The sequence below is a fragment of the Capra hircus genome, chromosome 10, assembly GCF_001704415.2.
Source record: "Capra hircus breed San Clemente chromosome 10, ASM170441v1, whole genome shotgun sequence".
Lineage (NCBI taxonomy): Eukaryota > Metazoa > Chordata > Mammalia > Artiodactyla > Bovidae > Capra > Capra hircus.
In genome coordinates, this window is record NC_030817.1 from 86,325,980 (window position 1) to 86,352,588 (window position 26,609).

The 26,609-nt window shown below is 36.7% G+C and overlaps 1 protein-coding gene across 2 annotated transcripts in view; it reads right to left on the minus strand.

The window, feature by feature from the left end:
* Positions 1-26,609, minus strand: part of PIAS1 (protein inhibitor of activated STAT 1) — a 129,029-nt gene that overhangs the window by 68,024 nt on the left and 34,396 nt on the right. For both annotated transcript variants that reach the window (XM_018053602.1, XM_018053601.1), the window contains exon 2: positions 22,442-22,886. In XM_018053602.1, coding sequence (XP_017909091.1) covers positions 22,442-22,886 — 445 coding nt within the window. The remainder of the gene's footprint in view (positions 1-22,441; positions 22,887-26,609) is intronic.

Here is a 26,609-nt window from a genome sequence, read left to right on the forward strand (position 1 = left end):
TGTGGTGTTGGAGAAGACTCTTGAGGGTCCCTTGGACTGCAAGGAGATCCAACCAGTCAATTCTGAAGGAGATCAACCCTGGGATTTCTTTGGAAGGAATGATGCTAAAACTGAAGCTCCACTACTTTGGACACCTAATGCGAAGAGTTGACTCATTGGAAAAGACTCTGATGCTGGGAGGGATTGGGGGCAGGAGGAGAAGGGGACGACCGAGGATGAGATGGCTGGGTGGCATCACTGACTCGATGGACGTGGGTCTGGGTGAACTCCGGGAGATGGTGATGGACAGGGAGGCCTGGCGTGCTGCGATTCATGGGGTCTCAGAGTCGGACACGACTGAGTGACTGAACTGAACTGAACATGTACAAGATGTTATGCTAGGTGCTTGGGATAATTAATGAAGAAGAAACCAAAATCTCTGCCCTTATTGCACTTATATTCTAATAGGAAAAGAAAGATAATAAATGGCATCATAATGAAGTATGTCAAAAAGTGGTAAACATTATGAAAAAATACAACAGGGTAACAGAGATTAGAAAGAATGAGATGGAATTTTAAATAGGGTAGTCTGGGTAAGTCATTTAAAAATATTAATAACTTGGCTTAAAGGAACCAAAGGAGATAGCCATGTGAATATCTTGGTAACAGCATTCTAGGTGAAAAAAACACCCATGCCAAGGCCCAGGATAAGAGCATACAGTACATCTGAAGAATAGCAGGAAAGTCACTGTAGTTACAGCCAAATTAAACAGAATACTAGTAAATGATGATACCAGATGGGTAAGAAGAGACAACTAGATCATAAGGATCCTGGAGTTTACTTCCCTGGTAGTTCAGCTGGTAAAGAATTTACCTGCAATGCAGGAGACCCTGGTTCAATTCCTGGGTTGGGATGATCCCCTGGAGAAGGGAAAGGCCACCCACTCCAGTACTCTGGCCTGGAGAATTCCATGGACTGTATAGTCCACAGGGTCACAAAGAGTCGGACACAACTGAATCACTTTCACTTACTTATTAACACTATAATGAAAAAGAAGAATCCAGGATGACTCTAAAGATTTTAGCCTGAGCATCTAGGCAGATTGAAGATTCCCTTAACCAAGATGACTGTGGATCAAATTTGTTTTAAAAGAAAGAACAAAAAGTCATTGCTGGACATATTAAGGTTGAGATACACATCTGAACAGTAATTTTAAATGGGCAGTTGGATAAGACTCGAACTCAGAAAACTTGGCTACGGATACAAACTTAGAATCATTTATGTTTAGTTACTATTTAAAGCCTTGAGACTAGATAGAATTAACAAGGAAGTGTAGATAGCAAAGAGGTCTGGGATAAGAAAAGTATAGAAGACATACAGATGGCCAAGAGGCACAAGATGCTCAACATCACTAACTACTGCTGCTACTGCTACTGCTAAGTCACTTCAGTCGTGTCCGACTCTGTGTGACCTCATAGACAGCAGCCCACCAGGCTCCCCCATCCCTGGGATTCTCCAGGCAAGAAGGGCAAATCAAAACTACACTGAGGCGTCACCTCACACAGGTTAGAATGGCTATCATCAAAAAACAGTAAATGCTGGAGAGGGTATGGAGAAAAGGAAACCCTCCTACACTGTTGGTGGGAATGTAAATTGGTGCAGCCACTATGCAGAACAGTAGGGAGGTTCCTTAAAAAACTAAAAACAGAGCTACCATACGATCCCTGGTGGATTCTATAGGCTTCCCTGGCGGCTCAGATGATAAAGAATCCACCTGTAATGCAGGAGATCTGGGTTCAATCCATGGGTTGGGAAGATTTCATGGAGGAGGGCATGGCAACCCAATCCAGTATTCTTGCCTGGAGAGTGCCCATGGACAGAAGGGCCTGGTAGGCTACCATCCATGGGATCACAGAGTCAGACACGACTGAGTGACTAAGCACACCATGTGATCCAGCAATCCTACTCTTAGGCATTTATCCACAGAAAACCATAATCTGAGAAGATACATGCACCCCAATGCTCACTGCAGCACTATTTACAACAGCCAAGACATGGAAGCAACCCAAATGCCCATCAACAGAGTACAGATAAAGACGGTGTGGTACAAACACACAATGGAATGTATCTCAGCCATAAAAATGAATCAAATAATGCCACTTGCAACAACATGGATGGAACTAGAGATTATCATACTAATACGTGAAGACAGGGAAAGACAAATAAATGATGTTGCTTATATGTGGAATCTTAAAAAAAAAAAAGGTACAAACAAACCTATTTACAAACCGTAAATTGAGTCCCAGGTATAGAAAACTTATGGTTACCAAATGGAAGGGGGAGGGGGGCGGAGGGGATAAATTGAGAGACTGGAACTGATATATACACTACTGCAGACAAAAGATGACTAGTAAGAACCTACTGTGTAGCACAGAGAACTCTATTCGTTACTCTGTGGTGACCTACACGGGAATGGCATCTAGAAGAGAGTAAATGTATGTATATACATATGGCTGATTCACTTTGCTATACAGCAGAAACTAGCACAACACTGTAAACCAACTATACTCCAGTTTAAAAAAAATTAAAGAAAATGAAAACAGGTGTAAGAAGAAATGACCAGCAAGACAAAAGGAAAACCAAGAAACAGAGTTGTGTCCTAGACTGCTCCGTTCAGTGCTGCAAGCAGGAGAGCTTGATTAACTGAGTCACATGCTGCTAACAGTTAAGTAAGCTGGGGACTGAGAATGAACTATGCACGGCTTTGGCATCAAAATCTTCCTGACAAAGTTTCAATGGAGTGACTGGTACAAAAGCATTACTGGAGTGCACTTACAGGAGAATGGAAAAAGAGGAACTGGAGAGAGAGACTACAGAAGACTTGTTCAAGGAATTCTGCCATAATGAGGAGCAAGGCAATGGAGGTAGAAGCTGACAAGGGAAGTACAGGGTTAAGAAAAGCATCATGCTGATAGCACTGAGCTGAGCATCAAGCCTCTTCTTCTTTGGTTATATAAACGAATGGATTAGTTTTTAAATTTATGCCAGTTTTAGGTGGATTTTTTGTATCACTTGTATGAATACTGATTTTTTTCATAACTTTTTAATTCACTCTCACACTGAACTCTTAATTAGTTCTAACAGCTCCAAACAGCTGATTTTCTACTAGTTTTCCTGTGTAAGAATTCTTGCATATATATTAAAACCAGAGTTCTTGCATACAAGTAGCTAGAAGTTTCCAGTTACACCAGAAAAGGAAATTACTTTAAATAATCTTTCAGTAACTATTTGATAGTACAGACTGAAACACAATGACTGTACACTTAGCTGTTTTCTTAACTGTGTATTTTCTCCAGTAAATATAAGCCTTAAGTATTTACCATGAACTATTTTTCTTGTTTATAAATGTTAGCCACCTTATTTGTCATCATACATTACTATTAGTTGTATACTTGTATTCAGATACAGTTTAACAGTCATTTTCAAAGTCATTCTATACCATCCTTTCATAGATGAAGTAGAAGGGCAAAATGTTAAAATCTGAGTAGCAACCTATATTCATCAGCCCAGAAAAGGTTCCAAAGACTGTAATTATCTAGTGTAAATATTAGACATTTAGTAACATTTACCCGTAACTGATTTTCAGTTCAGTTCAGTCGCTCAGTCGTGTCTGACTCTTTGCGACCCCGTGAATCACAGCATACCAGGCCTCTCTGTCCATCACCAACTCCCGGAGTTCACCCAGACTCACGCCCATCGAGTCAGTGATGCCATCCAGCCATCTCATCCTCTGTCGTCCCCTTCTCCTCCTGCCCCCAATCCCTCCCAGCATCACAGTCTTTTCCAATGAGTCAACTCTTCTCATGAGGTGGCCAAAGTACTGGAGTTTCAGCTTTAGCATCATTCCCTCCTAAGAAACCCCAGGGGAGATCTCCTTCAGATGGATTGGCTGGATCTCCTTGCAGTCCAAGGGACTCTCAAGAGTCTTCTCCAACACCACAGTTTAAAAGCATCAGTTCTTCAGTATTCAGCCTTCTTCACAGTCCAACTCTCACATCCATTATTTACAACAAACTAGAAATTCCAGGCATTTGGGTAAATACTGATTAATACTCTTGAAATATATTGCTGAAGAGAACTCAATCTTACAAACTATTATGTTTACTTTCCTGCAGGAAGAAATGGAATTTCCTTCTGATAAGGATTAAGAGAATTCATGTGGTGAAGGTGGTGGCAAGTGAGCCCAATATCCAAGCATATTTGCCATGAATAGTGATCAGACGGAAACCAGCTATAAGTCATTGGATAATTTCTAACAAATACTTAAACTACAAAAAGCAAACAAGTACATTTCCTTCCTGGAGAAGGAAATGGCAACCCACTCCAGTATTCTTGCCTGAAGAGTTCTATGGACAGAGGAGCCTAGTGGGCTACAGTCCATGGGGTTGTGAAGAGTGGGACATGACTGAGTAATTAACACAATTATCACTAAACATGTACAAATAGCTGTCACTACCCTGGACTCCCATTCCTAAGCAGAGAACCTATGGGTTCAAATATGGAAATATCATGATATCAAGATTAATGGAGTTGATTGAGAAGAATGCTCAAACCAAAGTGGGCTTCTTAGATTCAGCTCTTTGCTCTCCTAAGGTGCCAAATAATCAAAAATAATGCCAGAGATTCTGTCTGACTACAGTCCCCAGTTAAGCAGAAGAGTGTTTCCCTAGGTCAGTCTCTACCTCTCCTAACAAGAGCACCTCACTAAGCTCATTATGATGCTAATGTTTTAAAGATCCAGTAAAAATTTTTCACAGAACATGACCCAAAACATAAGCCAATTTCATCTCTGTTCAACCAATGAAACAGCAATCTGATCCAATACTGGAAGAAAGCTTACTGTGCTGTATATCTACTTAAATATGGCACACTATTGTAACAGAGAATTTCAGGAACTCTCAGTAGTCAGGCTAATAATCCACTGATTTGTAGAACCAATTCCCTTCACTCTATAGATGAGACTGTTTTCTTATTTTACAGACTTTGGAAAGAAAATGCAGGAGTCTTGTGGAAATTAATAAGAGGTACATCTGCAGGCCTGGAAAAAATGCCATAGTAAGGAGCTAAAAAGAGTAGACACCCAAGAAGAAGGCAGAAGGAGGTGGGAGAAGTATGAAGAAAGACAAATGGGAAGATGCCAAAAAAACCTTACTTTCCACTGAAATTTGGTCTGTGCCAGTTTTGCACATGGGTTAAGAGAATAGTTTCTTCCTGCTCCTCAAGTTGACCTTCCTGTACCTCAAAACCCTCCATTCAGAAAATCCAGAAGGTCTAGAAGCAAAGGTTATTCTCCTCATGGGCACAGAAACAGGTGTTTAACCATCATTTTTAAGCTTGGAGGAGAAAAGGGGATGCAAATAGTTTAATATTTCTAAAGTAAACATTTTCATTTCTCCTATTCTTTTGAACTCTGGGTGCAAATGAGTGCATTCTCTTATACATACTCTTGTATGCAAATGTCTATGTATGCAAATTAAGAGTATTAAAATAAATCAGCTGGAAAAATAAGTATCACCTTTAATTGAATCAGTATCTAAACTGTTGTTTGCTTACAGCAGAGAAAGTATGCTCTGCAATGACCTTCAGTTGAAGAACTGAATGAGACTGATGATTATCACTTTTTAAAGGGTAAAATGGTTAACAGTGTGAATGATTTTTTAGGTATCAAAAAAATTAAGTGTCTATCCTCTAATTTTATATAGCAAATCTAATACATGTAGGGCAATCAGAGATATAACAAACTATTATTAAGAACTATAGTTTCATTTTATAAAAGTTAAAACACATCTCAGAAGTTACTCTAAAAGCACAAGGAGGTCAAAAGAGATGCAATGCTAGATTGAGGAGCAAGTAGAAGCAAGCTGCAGACACAGAAAGGCTGATATAGATACTCATTAGGTAGTAAAAGCTCCAGCACTTTAATTCTAGTCACACCAAGTATCATTCTCTATTAACAGTCTTTTGATTTAGCAAATCCAGGTCTTACGGTGGGAAGGTAAGAATTAATATGAAAAAAATCACATATAGAAATACAATCTTGGTTTTAAATTTACTTCAAAAGCACACCAAAATCTATACAAAGCATAAGAAAATTACACTCGAACACATAAAAGATAAATACAAACACATGACCTGTTTTGCTTTATCGAAAAGTAACCATGGGATGAATTCTAGAGAAATTTCAATCTTAAGCAGAAATACAAGTTATACCATCAAGGCTATTAGTTAAAGAATAATGTGTTATTTCTATTAAAAAGGAAGTTAATTCACATCCCATGTGAACTTGAAAATATGAATTTCCTAATCTGCTATATGGATAAACTGCAATTTGATACGCTAAATACTGTCATAGCTCACCTCTTTTGGTTGCACTTTAACTCAATTCACAATTTATTTGTCAGATTTTCTAGTCCCCAGTCCACCTACTTTGGAGTTGAAAAACTCCTTGTTAGCTTTTAGATTCTATAGAGACCTCTCAAAATAATCTGAAATAAAGCGCTAAAGTGAATGTCTATTTCTCCATTCGACAGCAATTCTCTTATAAGCATAATTATTGAATCTATTAAGATTTCTACTCTTATCATGCAATGAGGAAAATGCTTCTGTCAATGACATGTAAACTTCAACTGTTAATTTAAACTTTGAAGAAATAGCCATCGACATACTTCTGATAAAATAAATCAACGAGTAAGTTAACAAAGTGGAGGAAAGAAGAAAAACACATTGATTACACTGAAAAATTAACAAAGCTGTTAAGAAAACTTAGATTTAAAAGTGTCTGGTAAACTAAAATTGGCTTCCCTAGTGGTTCAGTGGTAAAGAATCCACTTGCCAATGCAGGTTCAATCCCTGAGTCAGGAAGATTCCCTGGAGGAGGAAATGGCAGCTCACTCTAGTATTCTTGCCTGGAAAATCCCATGGACAGAGGAGCCTGGCACACTACAGCCCACAAAGGTGCAAAAGTCGGACATGACTTAGCAACTAAACAACAACAAAAACAGAACTTTAAATAGTAACTACTTAAGGAAACAAAGATGGCAAAACAAAGACCAAATATAACAGTGTGTGCATGCTAAGTTGCTTCAGTTGTGTATGACTCTTTGCAACACTAGAGACCACAACCAGCCAGGCTCCCCTTCTATGAGATTCTCTGGGCAAGAATACTGGAGTGAGTCACTATTCCCTTCTCCAGTGGATCTTCCTAACCCAGGAACTGAACATGCCATCTCCTGCACTGGTAGGCAGATTCTTTACCACTGAGCCATCTGGGAAGCTGCTAAAAAGCCAGCTGCTGCTGCTGCTGCTGCTGCTGCTGCTGCTGCTAAGTTGCGTCAGTCGTGTCCGACTCTGTGTGACCCCATAGACGGCAGCCCACCAGGCTCCGCTGTCCCTGGGATTCTCCAGGCAAGAACACTGGAGTGGGTTGCCATTTCCTTCTCCAATACATGAAAGTGAAAAGTCAAAGTACTTGTTATTTACAAGAGGAAAAATTGCCCCAAGGAGATACCACTTCATACCCACTAGGTTGGTTATAACCAAAAAGGCAATAACAAGTGCTAGCAAGAATGTCAGAGAAGGTGATGGCAGCCCACTCCAGTACTCCTGCCTGGAAAATCTCATGGGTGGAGGAGCCTGGTAGGCTGCAGTCCATGCGGTCGAGAAGAGTCGGACACGACTGAGAGACTTCACTTTCACTTTTCACTTTCATGCACTAGAGAAGGAAATGGCAACCCACTCGTGTTCTTGCCTGGAGAATCCCAGGGAAGGGGGAGCCTGGTGAGCTCCTGTCTATGGGGTCGCACAGAGTCAGACACGACTGAAGCGACTTAGCAGCAGCAGCAAGAATGTGAAGAAACAGGAACCCTCATATATCACTGGTAAGACTGTAAAATGGTACAACTCCTTTGGAAAACCGTGTGGCAGTTATTCAAAGGTTAGACAGAGTCACCCAGTATTTCCACTTCTAAATATACAACCAAGAAAACTGGCAACATATGTCCATATGAAAACATGTATATGAATATTCATAAGCTTTATTCATAATACTGAAAAAACAGAAACAACCCAAATGTCCATCAACTGATGAATTTTAAAAATGTGGTACAATGAAATACTATTTTGCTATAAAAAAGAATCAAGTACTGAAACATGCTATAACATGAATGAACCTTGAAAACATTATCCAAAATAGGCAAATCCATAAAGACAGAAACTGCATTAGTAGTTCCAGGGGCTGGGGAGTTGGGACTGGAGAGTGACTGATAATGAGCATAAAGTCTCTCTTCAGGGTGATGAAAATCTTCCAACACTGACAGTGATGATGGCTGCATGACTCTGTGAACATACTGAAACCAACGAATTGTACACTTTAAAAGAGTAAATTTTATGGTAAATTCAATCCTAAAGGAAATCAGTCCTGAATATGCATTGGAAGAACTGATGCCGAAGCTGAAACTCCAATACTTTGGCCACTTGATGTGAAGAACTGACTCATTTGAAAAGACCCTGATGCTAGGAAAAATTGAAAGTAGGAGAAGGGGACAACAGAGGATGAGATGGTTGGATGGCATTACCGACTCGATGAAAATGAGTTTGTGTAAGCTCTGAGAGCTAGTGATGGACAGGGAAGCCTGGTGTGCTGCAGTCCATGGGGTCACAAAGAGTGGGACATGACTGAGCGACTGAATTGACTGATGTATCAATAAAGCCGCTATTTAAAACACAAAGAACATTCTAAAATAAAATGCCACAAAAGGTTGAAAAAACAAAAAAACACAGCTTTTATCAGGCAAATAATAATAAAAAGGAAGCTTAAAAAAAGTAACAACACAAAACAAGGTAATCTTATGAGGAAAAGTCTAAAAGCAGGGGGAGGGGGAACAGTTTAATTCCAGACTTTCCCCCTCAGATTAAAAAACAAAGCATGGTCATTCTCACCACCATTATTCAACAGTATATTGCAATCCCAAAATGTGCAATAAGATAACAGCATATAAGGTACTAAAAGAAGAAATAAAACTGTCTCTATTACCAGATGACACTGTAGCCGTATATAGAAAATTCCAAAAATTGAAAAACAAAGCCTTCTTAGAACTAAGTAATGAGCTCAACAAGGTCACAAGATAGAAAATCAAGAACAAAAAGTCAAGTGTACCTGTATATACTAACAACCAACATGAAAAATCAAAATTTAAATTATAATACAACCTGTAATCACTCAACAGAGTGAAATACTTAGATAGGGCTCTAATAAACAAGTGCAAGACTTGTATACTGAAAACTGCAAACAAAATGCTGATGAACAAAATAAAACAAAAATTAAATGCAAAGACATTCATATATTGAAAGACTCAACGGATAAACTGTATATTATCCCTAAGTTGATACAGAAGTAAAACTCGATTTCCATCAAAATCTCAGCAGGTTTTTTTTTTTGGTAGAGAGAGACAAGACCACTTTTAAAATTTATATGGAAAGGCAAAGAAACTAGAATAGCTACAAAAATTTTAAAACAAAACAATAAAGTTAGAGAAATTACTCTGCTCAATTTTATGAGACTATGTATCTATGGTAACCAAGATCATGTGATAAAAGTGAGAGACAGAAAACAGATCAGTGGAACAGAGCAAAGAACTCAGAAACAGACCCAAATAAGTATGGACAGTGATTTTTGACAAAGGTGAAAAAGCAGTTCAATGGAGGAAGGATACGGCTTTAAAACAAATGATACTGCAGTAATCAGAAATCTGTAGATGAACCTCACCTTACATAAAAGGTAACAACAAATGGAGCACAGATTAAATGTAAAACATAAAAATATAAACCTTTTAGAAAAAACCATAGGAGAAAATCTTTCAGACATATCTAGAGTTAAGCAAAGAGTTTTAGACTTTACATCAAAAGCATGACCTACAAAAGAAAAAAAATTCAATTTTGCTCTGTATAATACTCAATCAAGAAGATCAACAACAACTACAAAACAGGAGAAAATATTGGCAAACCACATATTCAACAAAGGACTAGTATCTAGAATATATAAAGAACTTTGAAAGCTCAATAATGAAAAAACAAACAAATACTCAATTAGAAAATGGATAAAAAATATGGAGAAAATTCACTAAAGAGAATACTCAGATACCAAATAAGCAAATAAAAAGATGTTCAATATTATTAGCCATTAAGCCAAATTAAAATCATAAGCTATCACTACACATCTACCAGAAAGGCAAAAGAAAAAAACAACCACCACCACCACATGATGTAAAAGACTCAGAGAAACTGGATCACTTATACGCAGCCAGTAGAAATGCAAAAAGGTATAGTTATTGTTTGCGCTTTCCGAGAGTCTCTGTTTCCCTCAGTCCTATGGAAGTTCTGTAAACAAATCCTGCTGTCCTTCAAAGTCAGATTCCTTGGGGATTCCTAGTCCCTTTGCAGGATCCCCAGGTTGGAAAGTCTGATGTGGGGCCTAGAATCTTTGCAACAGTGGGACCTCTCTGGTATTACTGTTCTTAAGTTGGTGGGTCACCCACTCAGCGGGTATGGGATTTGATTTTAACGTGATTGTTTCCTTTAGAAGAAAAGTTATGATCAACCTAGACAGTGTATTAAAAAGCAGAGACATCACTTTTCTGACAAAGGCCCATATAGCCAAAGCTATGGTCTTTCCAGTAATCATGTATGGATGTGAGAGTTGAACCATAGAGAAGGTTGAGCACCAAAGAATTGATGCTTTCGAATTGTGGTGCTGAACAAGACTCTTGAGAGTTCCACAGACAGCAAGGAGTTCAAACCAGTCAACCCTAAAAGAAATCAGTCTTGAATATTCATTGGAAGGACTGATGCTGAAGCTGAAGCTCCAATACTTTGGCCACCTGATATGAAGAACTGACTCATTGGAAAAGACCCTGATGCTGGGAAAGGTTGAGGGTGGGAGGAGAAGGGGACAACAGAGGATGAGATGGCTGGATGATATCACCGATTCAAAGGACATGAGTTTGAGCAAGCTCCAGGAGATAGTGAAGGACAAGAAAGCCTGGCATGCTGCAGTCCATGGGGTTGCAAAGAGTCAAACACAACTTATGACTGAACAACATAGTAACTGTGGGAAATAATTTTGCAGTTCCTTTTAAAACTGGAAATGAACTTACCATATGGCTCATCAATTGAATACTCGGGCATCTATCTTAAAGAAAGGAAAATTTATTTCCACAGAGAAACCCATATATAAAGGGTAATAGCAATTTTATGCATAATAGCCAAAACACTGGAAACTATCTAAAATGTCTTTCAGTGCATAAAATGGCTAAATAACAGAATACCATGCAACACACTACTTCCCAGAAATAAAAAAAGAACTACTGATATACACAACAACTTGGATAAACCTCAAAGAAATTATGCCGAGTGAAGAAAGCCAATCTTTAAAGGACATAAGGCATGATTTTTTTTTAATATTGGTGAAATAATTTAGAGACAGAGCACTGATTAGTGGTTGTCAGGGACTAGGCATGGGGGAGGAGGGTAGTGAGGCTATGAAAGGGTAGTAATAGGCAGTCATGTGGACTTGGCGGTAGTTACATGAAGCTATCATGTGATGTGATGTTCAAGCTGGTTTTAGGAAAGGCAGAGGAACCAGAGATCAAATTGCCAACATCTGCTGGATCATCGAAAAAGCAAGAGAGCTCCAGAAAAACATCTATTTCTGCTTTACTGCCTATGCCAAAGCCTTTGACTGTGTGGATCACCACAAACTGTGGAAAACTCTTCAAGAGATGGGAATACCAGACCACCTGACCTGCCTCTTGAGAATCCTGTATGCAGGTCAGGAAGCAACAATTAGAACTGGACATGGAACAACAGACTGGTTCCAAATAGGAAAAGGAGTACGTCAAGGCTGTATATTGTCACCCTGCTTATTTAACTTCTATGCAGAGTACATCATGAGAAATGCTGGGATGGATGAAGCACAAGCTGGAATCAAGACTGCTGGGAGAAGTATCAATAACCTCAGATATACAGATGACACTACCCTTGTGGTAGAAAGCAAAGAAGAACTAAAGAGCCTCTTGATGAAAGTGAAAGAGGAGGGTGAAAAAGTTGGCTTAAAGCTCAACATTCAGAAAACGAAGATCATGGCATCTGGTCCCATCACTCCATGTCAAACAGATGGGGAAACAGCGGAAACAGTGACAGACTATCTTGGGGGGCTCCAAAATCACTGCAGATGGTGACTGCAGCCATGAAATTAAAAGATGCTTGCTCCCTGGAAGATAAGTTAGGACCAACATAGATAGTATATTCAAAAGGAGAGACATGTGTATACCTGTGGCAGATCCATGCTGATGTATGGCAAAACCAATACAATACTGTAAAGTAATTATCCTCCAATTAAAAAAAAAATACTGTCCAAAAAAAAAAAAAAAGGCAGAGACATTACTTTGCCAACAAAGGTCAGTCTAGCCAAGGCTATGGTTTTTCCAGTAGTCATGTATGGATGTGAGAGTTGGACAGTAAAGAAAGCTGAATGCCGAAGAATTGATGCTTCTGAACTGTGATGTTGGAGAAGACTCTTGAGAGTCCCTTGCATGGCAAACAGATCCAAGCAGTCCATCCTAAAGGGAATCAGTCCTGAATATTCTTTGGAAGGACTGATGCTAAAGCTGAAACTCCAATACTTTGGCCACTTCATGCGAACAGTTGACTCATTGGAAAAGACCCTGATGCTGGGGGGTACTGGGGGCAGGAGGAGAAGGGGATGACAGAGGATGAGATGGCTGGATGGCATCACCGACTCGATGGACATGAGTTTGAATAAACTCCAGGAGTTGGTGATGGACAGGGAAGCCTGGTGTGCTACAGTCCATGGGGTCGCAAGGACTCAGCGACTGAATTGACTGAATCATGTGATAAAGTTGCAGAGAGGTATACACACAAAAATGAATGCATATATAACCAATATAATTTGAATAAGCCCTGTGAGTTGTACCAATGTTAATTTTCTAGTTATTAAGATATTGCACTGCAGCTAGAACAGATGCTAACAATGGGGAGGCTGGGTGAAGGGTAGACAGGATGATCCTTACTGTGCACTTCTTTGTAATTTCCTATGATCAATGATTATTTCAAAATCAATTTAAAAAATAAACACAAGCTATAACTTGGAAAAAAATATTTACAAATCATGTATCTAAGGACTAGTATCTAGAATACATATATGGCAACTCTCAAAATTCAACACTATATAAACAAACAAACAAATTAAAAAATGTGAAACTCTTTGACATATATCACAGCAAGATCCTCTTTGACTCACCTCCCAGAGTAATGGAAATAAAAACAAAAGCAAACAAAAGGGACTTAATTAAACTTAAAAGCTTTGGCACAGCAAAAGAAAGAATAAATAGGATTAAAAGACAAAGCCAGAATGGGAGAAAATAATTGCAAATGAAACAACTGACAAAGGATTAATCTCCAAAATATATAAGCAGCTCATGCAGCTCAATACCAGAAAAACAAACCAATCAAAAACTGGGTGGAAGACCTAAACAGACATTTCTCCAAAGACATACAGATGGCTAACAAACACATGAAACGATGCTCAACATTGCTCATTATTAGAGAAATGCAAATCAAAACTACAATGAGGTATCACCTCACAGTGGTCAGAATAGCCATCATTTAAAAAAATCTACAAACAATAAATGCTGGAGAGGATGTGGAGAAAAGGGAACCTTTTTGCACTGTTGGGAATGTAAAGTGATACAGCCACTATGAAGAAGAGTATGGAGATTCTTTAAAACACTAGGAACAGAACTACTGTATCACTCAGCAGCCCCACTACTGGGCACAGTAAGTAAGTAAGTGAATAAGTGAAGTCACTCAGTCATGTCCGACACTGTGACCCCGTGGACTGTAGCCTACCAGGCTTCTCCGTCCATGGGATTCTCCAGGCAAGAATACTGGAGTGGGGCATGGACCCTGAGAAAACCATAACTGAAAGAGACCTAAGTACCCCAATGTTCACTGCAGCACTTTGTATAACAGCTAGGACATGGAAGCAACCAAGATGTTTATCAACAGATGACTGGATACAGAAACTGTGGTACATATATACAACGGCTATTACTCATCTATAAAAAGGAACACATTTGTGTCAGTCCTAATGAGCTGGATGAACCTAGAGCCTATTACACAGAGTGAAGTCAGTCAAACAGTAAGACAAATATTGTATATTAACTCATGTGTATGGAATCTAGAAAGATGGTCCTGATGAACCTACTTGCAGGGCAGCAGGGGAGACACAGAAATAGCGAAGAGACTTGTGGACATAGTGGGCCAAGGAGAGGGTGGGACGAATGGAGAAGAGCAAGGACAGATATACATGACCATATGTAAAATAGACAGGCAGTGGGAATTGGCTGGGTAACACAAGGAGCTCAACCCAGTGCTCTGTGACAGCCTAGAGGGGTGGGATGGGGTGGGAGGTGGGAGGGGGGCTCAGGAAGGAGGGAACATATGCATATCTGTGGCTGATTCATTCTGATGTACAGCAGAAATCAGCACAATATTGTAAAGCAATTATCCTCCAATTGGAAAAATAAGGAAAACAATGTGAAAGACATGCACAAATATTTCAGCAAATACACATGGAAAGATGTTCAACATCATCATTAGCTATTAGGGAAAGAAATTAGAATACAATGAGATATCACTACATACATAATTAAACACTGAAAATAAAAAGCAACAATAACATATAAGCTGGCAACTGCATCTCTCATATATTGCCAGTGGAAGCAAAAAATGGTATGCACACTCAGGAAAACAGTTTGGTGTTTCTTCAAAAAACTAAACACATACTTAGGACTCAGAAAACTCACTACTGGGTATGTGCTTAGGAAAAAAAGAGGAAACTTAAATCCATACAAAAATCTATATATGAAAAAGAAAAAAGGAAAACTGCACATCAGTGCTTATAACATTATTTGTAGTAGACAAAAATTGAGGAAAACCGTAACACCCTTCAACAGGTAAAAAGGCAGAGAAACTGACACAGGCATACCATGACCCGCTACTCAGCAATGAAAAGGAATGGAACGCAAGTTTCCAAAACAAATCATCAATAAAGTCAAAAGATATCCAATAGAAAAAACACTTGTGAATTCTATCACAAAGTGCTAAATTCCTTAATTTTACAGATCAAAGAAAACCAATTTTTTTTAAGTCCTTGAATTTAATGACTAAACTTTTAATATGTTGACTGGTTGACAATTTTTCTTTGGTTCTGTATTTTCTCATTTCTCAGATTAAGCTTATTCTTTGAAACAAAATGTTACTTTCTTTAAGATTTTTTTTTAATGAGACCATTTTTTAAGGTCTTTATTTTATTTGTTACAATATTGCCTCTGTCTTTCCTTTTGGTTGTTTGGCTGCCAGGCATTTGGGATCTGAGCTCCCCGACAAGGGATCGAACCTGCATCCCCTGCATTTGAAAGGTGAAGACTTAACCATTAGACCGCCAGGGAAGTCCCACAGACGCCACAGAAGTCCCATAAACCAATTTTTAAATGAGCAAAGTTCACAGAACAGTTCAAAGAGAAAGAAATATAACCATCTCAAACAAACTTAATCCTCACTCTTAAGAGATGTAAGTAAAAACTTCAATGTGTTACAGATACTCCCCTAATCTGAAGTGTTCAAAAAGTTTAGTAACAGAGTATTGCTGAGGCATAGGGAAAAAAAATATTCTCTACATAGCCACTAGCATTATGAATCGGCAAAAACCTTTTCTGGAGGGAAATTTGGCAACATCTATCAAAATTTTAAACACACATTCTACTTCTAGGAATTTATCTTATAAAAATATTGGATATATTTGGACATGTGCATAGGGATATATACCCCAGAACAATCTGTGTAATACAGCTTTTTTGTGTAATACAGTTTTTAATAGCAGGAAAGTAAATGTCAATCAACAGAAGAATATTTAATAAAACACAGTCCAATAAACTGCATACTAAGTAGATGCTAAAAAAAGAATGAGGCAAATATGAGGACAAAAACTTTCTGGAAAGACATAAAAGGAACTGAAAGCAACACCTGTGGTTGAAATAAAATTAGGAGAGAGACTTCCTTTTCACTATAAACTCTTTGGTAACTTTTGACTTTTATATTAAGTAAAAATGCATTGAAAATGTATTTTAATTTGAGTAAAAATTAAATATAATAAATAGACCGAGAGACTAACAGTTTCATTTTGATAAAACAGAAATAGACTCACAGACACAGAAAACGAACTTATGGTTGCCAGGGTAGGGGAAGGGGGTTTAAATTAGGAGTTTGGGAAGAAAATATATACACTTCTATACATAAAATATATAAGCAACAAGGACCCACTGTATAGCATAGGGAACTATACTCAATATTTTGTAATAAACTACAATTAAAAAGAATATATATATTTATATACAAAGCTGAATCACTTTACTACATACTTGAAACTATTATAAATATTTTAATTAAAAGTTTTAAAAATAAAGTTGCAATTTATATTACTTAATGGACACTAGTGTATGGTGATACTATTGCATACAACAACAAATGTAACTAAAATGCATAAGAAATAAATTAGTCAAATTTGCCAAAGTTTAAAATAAATATTCTCTACATCTTTTAGAAAAGAAAAGAGAAGAAACCAGTGCTGCCAAATTAGGAAGACAAGTTTCTAGGGAAGAAATCCGCCTACAGAAAGAATTAGTGCTTTTGATTTCCTAAATTTCAAGTACAGAAGAGCACAGCTTGTGTTGAATTGTTAGAAGGCAAATTTTCTAAAAGCAGAGTAAATCATAAACCTTTGAATGCCCTTTTCAATGCTTATCAGAGCCTGCGTCCTTGAATTTGCATCACCTGATCTTCAGGCACTGGCTATTAGGCATGTCAGAGAAGGCAAATTCAATTATAAAAAATGAGAGGAGAAGGAAACTGTGAAACCTAATCCAATGCCAGAGGAGCCCTTGGCAGAAAACACTGGTAACCAATGTTATTAAGATGTAGCAGAAACCCTACCCGCACTGCACAAAACAAGATGGATCATTTTAACTATTTAGGAATGCTGACACCATCTGCTGTCTTGTTTCCTAAGGCAAAAAATCAAGTGTGTGTGTGTATGTGTGTGTGTAATTGGATGAATAAATATATATTAATTCAAATATTTTCTATAAATTATTCACACATCTTCCCAAGTCTAAAATAACTGTAATTTCCTTTATGCAAATGTTCTGCTTTAAAAAGGAAACAGAATGACCTAGCTTTCTAAAATACTGAGACTATAAACCCTATACACTTAGGCTGTTGAACTTTCCTAGGAGTATCAATACACTGTACACATCGAAGTAGAACTACTCGTAATAGAACTCAGGAAAATCAAATACACATTGAGAAGATATGTGGTGTTTTAGACCTGTGGTGTTTAATGAAAAAGACTGTTTGACAAACATTAAAACCTATATAGAAGCCACCTTCCAAGACTTACGAAAAGAGTGAGGGAGGGATAAATTGGGAGACTGGGATTGACATATACACACTACCATATATAAAACAGATAATAAGAACCTACTGTATAGCACAGGGAACTCTACTCAATTCTCTGTAATGACCTATGTGAAAAAAGAATTTTAAAACAGAGTGGATATATGTATATGTATAACTGATTCACTTTGTTGTATAGCAGAAACTAACACTTTGTAAATCAACTATACTTCAATAAAAAATAATTTTAAAAAAGACTTAAAAAGAGAAAAGTGACTTGCTTCATGACAAACTGAAGAATGACATCCATATGATCAATTAAAATGTGTTTCAGATTCTTTGCAAAAAAAGTTAGAAAAGACTTTATTTATTGTATTTAAATAAAGTGGAGCGCTAATAAGTGTTTACTGTGGTTACCACATAAAAGGTTCTTTTGAGAGTATACAGATGAATATATCAGCGTTGATTTTGAGGAATAAATAACAAAATTTTATTAAGAGCACGCAAGAAAGTGAAGTTGATTTGGATGGGAAAGAACAGACAGATATGTAAGGGGGACGGACATCATAGAAAGTTTAATGGAAAAGGCTTTTCAAAGCATCTGAAATAGGCCTCATAGAACAAATAGGATTTTAATACTGACAGACAGAAATACACAGTAAATTAAGCATTTTACTTTATAACCACCTTTACCTCATCTCCCAATTCTTCCAGTTACTATGGACAATGAAAGAGTTCTCTTTAATATGTGTTCCAAAATGAAGAAAAGACCTTAAAATTACTTACTGTTAAAGAAATAAAATGATTATAAAAATGGATAAAAATTATCTAATAAAGTAGGGGAATGCCAAAACTATTGTTTTTAGTTAGAAACATGAACCATGCATACAATACAAACATTCAACTTACACTGGAACCTCATCAACTCTGTCTAAATTTACTGCTTACAGATAAAATGGAAGGGGAAAAATGAAAAATTAAATTTATCCATCACATTCTGGACTCAAATGATCGTGATGAATTAGCTAAGTACAGGTCAAAACTAAATTCTTAAGAGTTTGTAATGATTTTAAATGTATGTATGTTGAGAAAGAAAGAGAATGCTACAAGGCATTTAATTTTTCAGAAAATAGTTTTCTAGATTCAAAACAAACAACCTACTAGCAAAAGCCATCCTTTAGAAAACGGAATTCTACAATGAGGTAGTCACTTCAACTAATGAAGTACAGAGAAAGTCTTTTAACAATGTCAAAAATCTTACAGATTCTTTTTTTTCAATAGTTTCTGTTAGTTAGCAGGGCTTCAAAATATGTTCATTCTAAACTCTTGCAGATTACTCAGAATCTTTTTTCAGTCTTTTCAGAGTCTCTGAGTATTTCCATCCCACAAATACTGGATCAATAAACTCCCACAAATCACTTTCTGGCGAGCTTCCTATGTATAACCAAATTGTTTTTATTTTATTTCTATGATAAGAGTGAGAAACTAGAAATCTATTTACATCCCACTAAGCAATTCTATACTACCTATCATTTTGTGTGTGTATCAAAAATAATGGATTTAGTCATGAAGACAGGCTTCCCTGGTGGCTCAGATGGTAAAGAATATGCCTGCAACGCAAGAGACCTGGGTTCAATCCCTGGGTCAGGAAGATCCCCTGGGAGAAGGGAATGGCAACCCATTCCAGTATTCTTGCCTGGACAATCCCATGGACAGAGGATCCTAGTGGGCTACAGTCCATTGGGTCGCAAAGAGTCAGACACGACTAAGCAACTAACGCTCACATTCATAAAGTCTGGTGTTCTATTAATACAAAGTCATCACAAACAATGAGTTAGTGAATACTGAACCATTGCTCCTAGGAGAAACACAGGGTTAAGTTCCTATAAGCCTCTGATCACATTTTCAACAACTGATCAATATCTAACCTTGTTTTCTGTGTGTTTCTATTTAAAGACACAGTATTTGATATATATTGATAATTCATTAACACTAAGTTCACTGCCAACAGCATTGTAATTCATGCCTGAGCGAAACTGTACATGTCTATTTTCTCCATAATGCATATCACAGCCTTTTTGCATTTCAGAACATTATAGACAAAACTTCAGCACTATGTTTGGGGGCCATTTTAAACAATGTGATCACCAACAAAAAGCACCGAAATGCAAAAACTGTAGCATTAAGTAGAGTGCAAAGAGGACATTTGTTTATGAGAGCAGAAAACAAGAAGACAAGAACCACCTAGTCAACCACAGGTTGAATGCTCCCATCAGCAAACTCAAGTTTTCTGCAGCTCTGTGCATGTCTCTAAATGGTTATGCAACTGTTGCAAGAAGTGATTTTGAATTTACAAGTAAATTTGAGATAGCACACATTCACTCACCAGAATGTGCAAATAATGAGGCTCAACAACACAAAGAAAGTTCAACTAAATAAACCTTATGGGAAATATTTTAGCACTTCAGTCAATTTTGTAAATGCAAGGGTTTACTTATTGGATTTCAAGAATGGGTAAAACTTTATGACACTGTTCTTAAACTGTTACATGAAAACACTCCATTAAAGCATTCTATAACTTTTCAGATGAAGCGTAAAGAGAGAAATATTATTTAAAATTCACTGACTACTCTTAAAAAAGTCATTAAGAAGAAAATATTATATAGAAAGATAGCAAAAGCTATCTGTAGCTTTAATGTAACTTCTTATGAACTATCCCCTTCTAATATCTTTTTAGGGGAAAACCAGATGTTTACCCGTTATTTTTACACACTAAAAAGTTCATAAGGATAAAGTATCCTGAAGTAATAAAATAAGATATTAAGCTACAAAGGCATAAAAAATTAGTGTAGACAATTAGAAGTGAGCATATAACATACACTTAAGCAAAGTACCTCAGTTAAATATCAATAATTTAAATGCTCAATTTCATTTATTTAAAATATTATTCAATATAACCATAATGTATATCCAGTTTGCATTTCTACTTGTCATAACAAAATTTAACAGACATGTATGTAAACATCATCTATTCACTCTGGTACCTGAAATTCATATTAGTGAAACTGAAAACAAGATATGCTAATTATTAACCATGTTTTTGGCAGCAAAAAACTAGAAGATGTCTTTTAATAAAGGACTTATTTAGAACACAGAATTAACAGTCTTTAATAAGAAACGAGCTACTATATATACACATGCTCACACATGTACACATACACATTATATACACATGTGTATGTATATATATGTGATGTGAAAGTCGCTCAGTTGTGTTCAACTCTTTGCGATCCCATGGACTGTCGAGTCCATGGAATTCTCCAGGCCAGAATACTGGAGTGGGTAGCCTTTCCCTTCTCCAGGGGATCTTCCCAACCCAGGGATCGAACCCAGGTCTCCCACATTGCAGGCAGATTTTTTACCAGATGAGCCACAAGGGAAGCCCATGTGTATATATGGCCTCCAACAAAAATGGGAAGATGAACAAGGAGAAATGTCTATACCATATTAGTAAGACAAAGAGAGGAACAAACAAGTCATAGAATACTATGTACAATATGATTCCTTCTTAAACACGAGAAACATAATGTCCTTATCTATGCATACACACTAAACTGCTAATGAGGAAAGGAATTTGGCACTTTCACTTTTTATAATGAGCATGTATAAGTTTTAGAAGTTTACAGCAGGTTCTCAACAAGTGTTTCCTTATTAACGGCTATTTTACAAATGTGATAAAATTCATGTTGTTTGAAAATGACTCCTATAATCTTAATTTATTCATGTATTCTGCTAAATATAATTTAAAACAAACATTTCCTAGTTCAAGAATTTCTGTAAATGTTCTCAAAATTCAACACTCATCAATCCCTCAAACTGAAATGTTTACTGATTTGTAACAGGGATTGACAAATTTTTTCTGTAAAAGCCAGACAGTAAATATTTCAAGGTTTTGCAGAGATGCATGGTCTCTGGTGCATATTCTTCTTCGTCTTTGTTTTCACTTTACAACCCTTAAGGAATATCAAAATAAAAAAGTTCTTAGCTCAGATCCACCAAAACAGGCTGCAGGCAGGATTTGCCTTTCCAGCCACAGTTTGACAATCACTGATTTTTAACAACAAACCAGCATCTGGAAGTCTGATATTTTAAATGTATTACACTGAACGTATCAGAGATCCCAACAGAGTCAGTTTTCTTCTACCTTAAATAAAGTAAGGGAGCATACAGCAATTAAAACTTCTAGTTGATTAATACATTGAATTCTATTAATATATCAGACACTGACCAAACAATGGGAAAACATAGTACATGAAATTTCAAGTGTTTATTAGTATTATATAACCATGATCATGCGTGTACCTGTAAAACACACATATTCACTTGAAAAAGTCAACTGAAATTGAAATACTACACATCAAAGCTCACATCTCCTTTTATAATAATTTAAACCATTTACTCATTTAAATAATCAAAAATATCAAGTCATTTTAGATGTCATCAACCCTTAAAAATTAAAAACAATTCAGAGACTGACAGTAATTACTGGGTTTTGATTTTGTAAAGGTTACTATAAAATATTAATCAACAATCTAAAATATTATACTTTTAAAAACATTTATATTTTTGGAAAGTTTTTAACATTCACGGTGTCAGCACCCATCCCTGAAGACCTGAATATACTTTTTTCCTGTCTAAAAGACAGCTTATATACATTTGATTTTGTCTAAAACTGAAAGATTCTTATTACCATCTGGATGCTACTACCAAATATAAAATTCATCATGAATGATAATCTGGGTTACATTCAAACTCAAAAGTGAAAATGTATCCTCCAATAGTAACCAAATAACCATTACAGAATAATCTTACCTAGACTGGTGGGTTTTATCAGTTCATCCAGTAAATCATAAAATGGTAATTTTTGAAGTTTTATATCCGGATGGACTGGGTGAAGAGCTGATGTAAGATGTGGGAGTTCCAGTTCATGTTTAGGTCCCAGAAGAGAAACGGGGAGTAACGGTGATGATGCAGGGTGACCATCATAAGTGAGTTGTGGAATGGTAGATGGAGACAAAGTTGCTGGCATAGGACTTGAATGTACGTTGGGGATGGACAAGTCCGCAGGCGTCATGATTTTCTGGGGGAACCTCCGCCTATAGAGTTCTTTAATTTTCATTTGTACAGCAGGACTGCAGCCAGCCTTTAGCAAATGCAGGGCTTTTGTGAGAAGTTCGTGTTTGCGTCCGTGCTTGTTTCTCCCAGCGTAGCCCAACAGTACTTGGAGTTCAGAAACTCTAAGGCTCATAACCATTTGCTTAGAGACAAAACAAAATGTGAAACATTAGTATTCCAATAACATAATTTACAACATTAAATGATACTTTATTATAACATTTTATCCTTATGTTTTGTTTACAAAGGCCAGTTCCGTTACAGTTAATTCTAGTTATTTCAAACTTAAATCTAACCATTTAAAGTAAGTAAACAAATAAAATTAAAATTAATGTTCATAAATCCACTAACTTCTACCTAGAGTTATGAAAGCTGTAAAATAAAGCAGACATGAGGTAAAACTACATCTCACCTCATTTTACTGTTATAATGAAAAAGTCAGGTCTTTACCAAGCACTTACTAAGTTTCCAAGAGAGTACTGAGTGCTATGTGGATGGCAAAAGATAATGAGCCCTCAAGAAAATTTGTTTTCTTGGGGAAAATTATATATATACATGTGAAAAACATAAACAATCCACCTCAAGCACCAGATGTAGGCATGATACAAATATTGTAACATTATAGACAATATTGTATTCTATACTAATTTGGGGATTTATAGGGCTTAAACTATACCTTTTTTGACCCATAATATACCAGATACATATGATATTTTCATATGGGTTGTCATTAAATCTTTATACCACCACAAGGTGTTACCCTTCCTGCTTTACATGTGAAGAAACTAGTTAAGAAAGGTTAAATAATTTACCTAAGGCCACTTAGCTACTATAATAAATATCAACCAGGATTCAAACCCAGATACGTGTAATTTTAAATCCCATGATCTTTCATTAAACCATTAGGATGAAACTGGAAATATACTATTGACTCTATTGGCAAAGCTAGGCTAAAGCGTCCAGAAATTGGGAATTCACCGTCAGTCCAGGGATTAGGACTCTGCTTTCACTGCTGAGGGCCTGGGTTCAATCCCTCATGTGGAAACTAAGATCCCATAAGTACAGCTAAAAAGTCCAGGAATTTAATCCACATGTCAAAATCCATAAGCCTGTAGTAAAGAAATCTAACTTTAACTCTCTGTTCCCAAATTTCTTTCTCCTTTTCCCCCAACTTTTAATACTAAGAGACTACCAACAGGAAATATCAATGTATACCAATTCTCTCATTTTAAAGTTTAGGAAAATGAAACTCACAGGAAAATATGACCCAAGATCTTAACAGCTATCAACAGCAGAATCCTGACTTCACCATCACTGACAGAAGGTGTCAGGGTGAAAGACACATGTAAGCTCACCATCTGCTATTTTCCCAACTGTTTTGTACACTGGTGCGTGTGTGCTCCGTCGCATCTGACTCTGCAACCCCATGGGCTGTAGCCCACCAGGCTCCTCTGTCCATGGGACTGCCCAGGTAAGAAAACTGGAGTGGGGTGCCATTTCCTCCTCTAGGAGATCTTTCCAACCCAGGGACTGAACCCGTGTCTGTGTCTCCTGCATTCTCAGGCAGATTGCTTACCACTGAGCCATCAGGGAGGCCTCATCCCAAATACCAGTAACACAAAAGCTAAACTGGCTTTCCTAATTTATGACCGCTCCCTGAAATGACATACATTTCAAGCCAATCATCTAGAAGTTACCTACATATTACAAAACAATCAAGAAAAACAGAAAAACAAGCGTATGAAGAGCTTTAAATGCAATACAGGTGGTTAATCAAAAAACTATGAGCCCTTCCCCTACCTTCTCTGGCCTGGTTTCCTCAAAGCTCAGCTTTTGTCATCCTTGCCTTTTGGGCCTGGCAGAACTAAATGATTCTCTTTTCACTACTCTCACAGGTCATTTTTCATATCTTTATTCTGGCACTTATTTTGCTGTACTACAATTTTATTTTTATACAAACAATTCCATGATCAGACTGAGGGCCTCTATGGTACAAGGTCATGTTACCTTCAGCTTCTAACACTAAGGCCCAACAATAATGCCTTGACAATGAATGATGAACAAAATTAGAAAGTCATACCAAAACAAACGGTGGGGATGGATTCTACAGGGATAAGTTACACATATAACTAAAAAATAACTCCAAACGAACTCCCAAGTTCTTATGTTCATACAAAGATATAATGTAGACCTTAAAAACAAATTTTACCCCAAATCCTATAAATATATCTTTCTTTAGATTGCTATCAGAGGTTAAATAATTACTATGTCAATTTCTCCCTACTATTTAACCTGTCCTAAGAGTATAAAATAGTTTTAAAGATTTTTTTTATTACTTATTTTAAAAGGAACAGAGATTTCAACAGAAAAGCACTGTATTAGTTAAGTAAGCTTCCGCTCTTAGAGAATAACATGAATTATGCTTCAAAGATTATAGGTTAAAAATAAATTTAAGTTGACATTGGTTAAATATATTTCATTTTGCAGAGAAAGCACAATAAAGTTTTCAAAACAGAATGTCTTTCTATTTCAATTCAATTCCATTCTCCTAAGTCAAACACAAACAAAAATCAACCATAAACTTCTCACAACTTTTGTCCTAACTCTATGGATGTAAGGATTTAAATGCAGCACAGATGGATTATTGCTCTATTTCTATGGAAGAGTACATTGACAACTCACATAAAATTAAATCTTCTGATTGATCATCAAAAGAAAAAAGTTAATGACATAGGTATAATTTTTGGTTTTGTTATCACAGGATGCATAATTAATCATAATTACTGTCCTCATTTTACACATGGAAAAACTGAGCCCTAGAAAAGTTAAGAAATTTGTTGAATGTTACACAACTACTTCAACTCCAAACTTACTTTTATACGATGCTATTGCCTTTTAGAGAAAACAAACCACATGCCTTTTAGTTAGGAAAAAAGATCAACTTATTTAATATTCAATCTCAACTTTAAGCTTCAACATTTTAGCCTTAAAAAAATTGGTGGTTAAGATAAAAGAAAACTTCTGGATTCAAATTAACCACTGCACCTTATAATCAGATATAGTGAAAGATGAGGCTCTATCGCTACTACTGGAGCAGCTTCTGCATAATCTCAAGGTCTGTAATTAGCATGCAGTATTTAAAAAATCTAGTAAAAGAGGGTGGGAAACACAAATATCTGAAGTTACCTATTATCTATTACTCAAACCAAAAACTTCAGAGAAGTATGGAGCAGTCAATTCACAGTGTACAGTGCTGACAACAGAGGTAAACTGAACACATCTGAAATGTTGAAACGCAGTGTATTCGAATCTTTCACGTGTTTAAAATCCCCATTTGTTAGCACTGTAACAAAATGAATATTTATAACTAAGGATAACATCAACCACTGCTACTACTAGAAATCACTGCCTTCTCGGACAGCACTGCGCTAACTCTACATGCCCAAATGATAGTTTTCAGAATCCTAAGGAATTTAGAATGTCTGAGAAATGTACCTATTCTGTATAGAAAGCATTCTGTGAGGGACATCTTTCTAAAATGAATCTTTTTAATCAGATAGAAATACATAGTTTTAAAAGTCAAAATTTTAGAAAGAAAACATGTCCCTTGCCCTGCCACCATTTTTCACATCCTTAAGGCAACCATTTTCAAGTCTTTTTAGCTGTTTCTTGTGGCATTTCCCCCCCTATTTCTACTATATAGTAAGTCTTTTAGAGTTATTTAAAATAACTAATTTTTTAAATTTAAAAATTGTTTCCTATTAAAAGGTAACGATTTAGATCTGTTACATCTCCTCTACCTCCATCTTTCTTTTTTAAAATATTTATTCATTTATTTGGCTCTTCTGGGTCTTAGTTGCGGGCG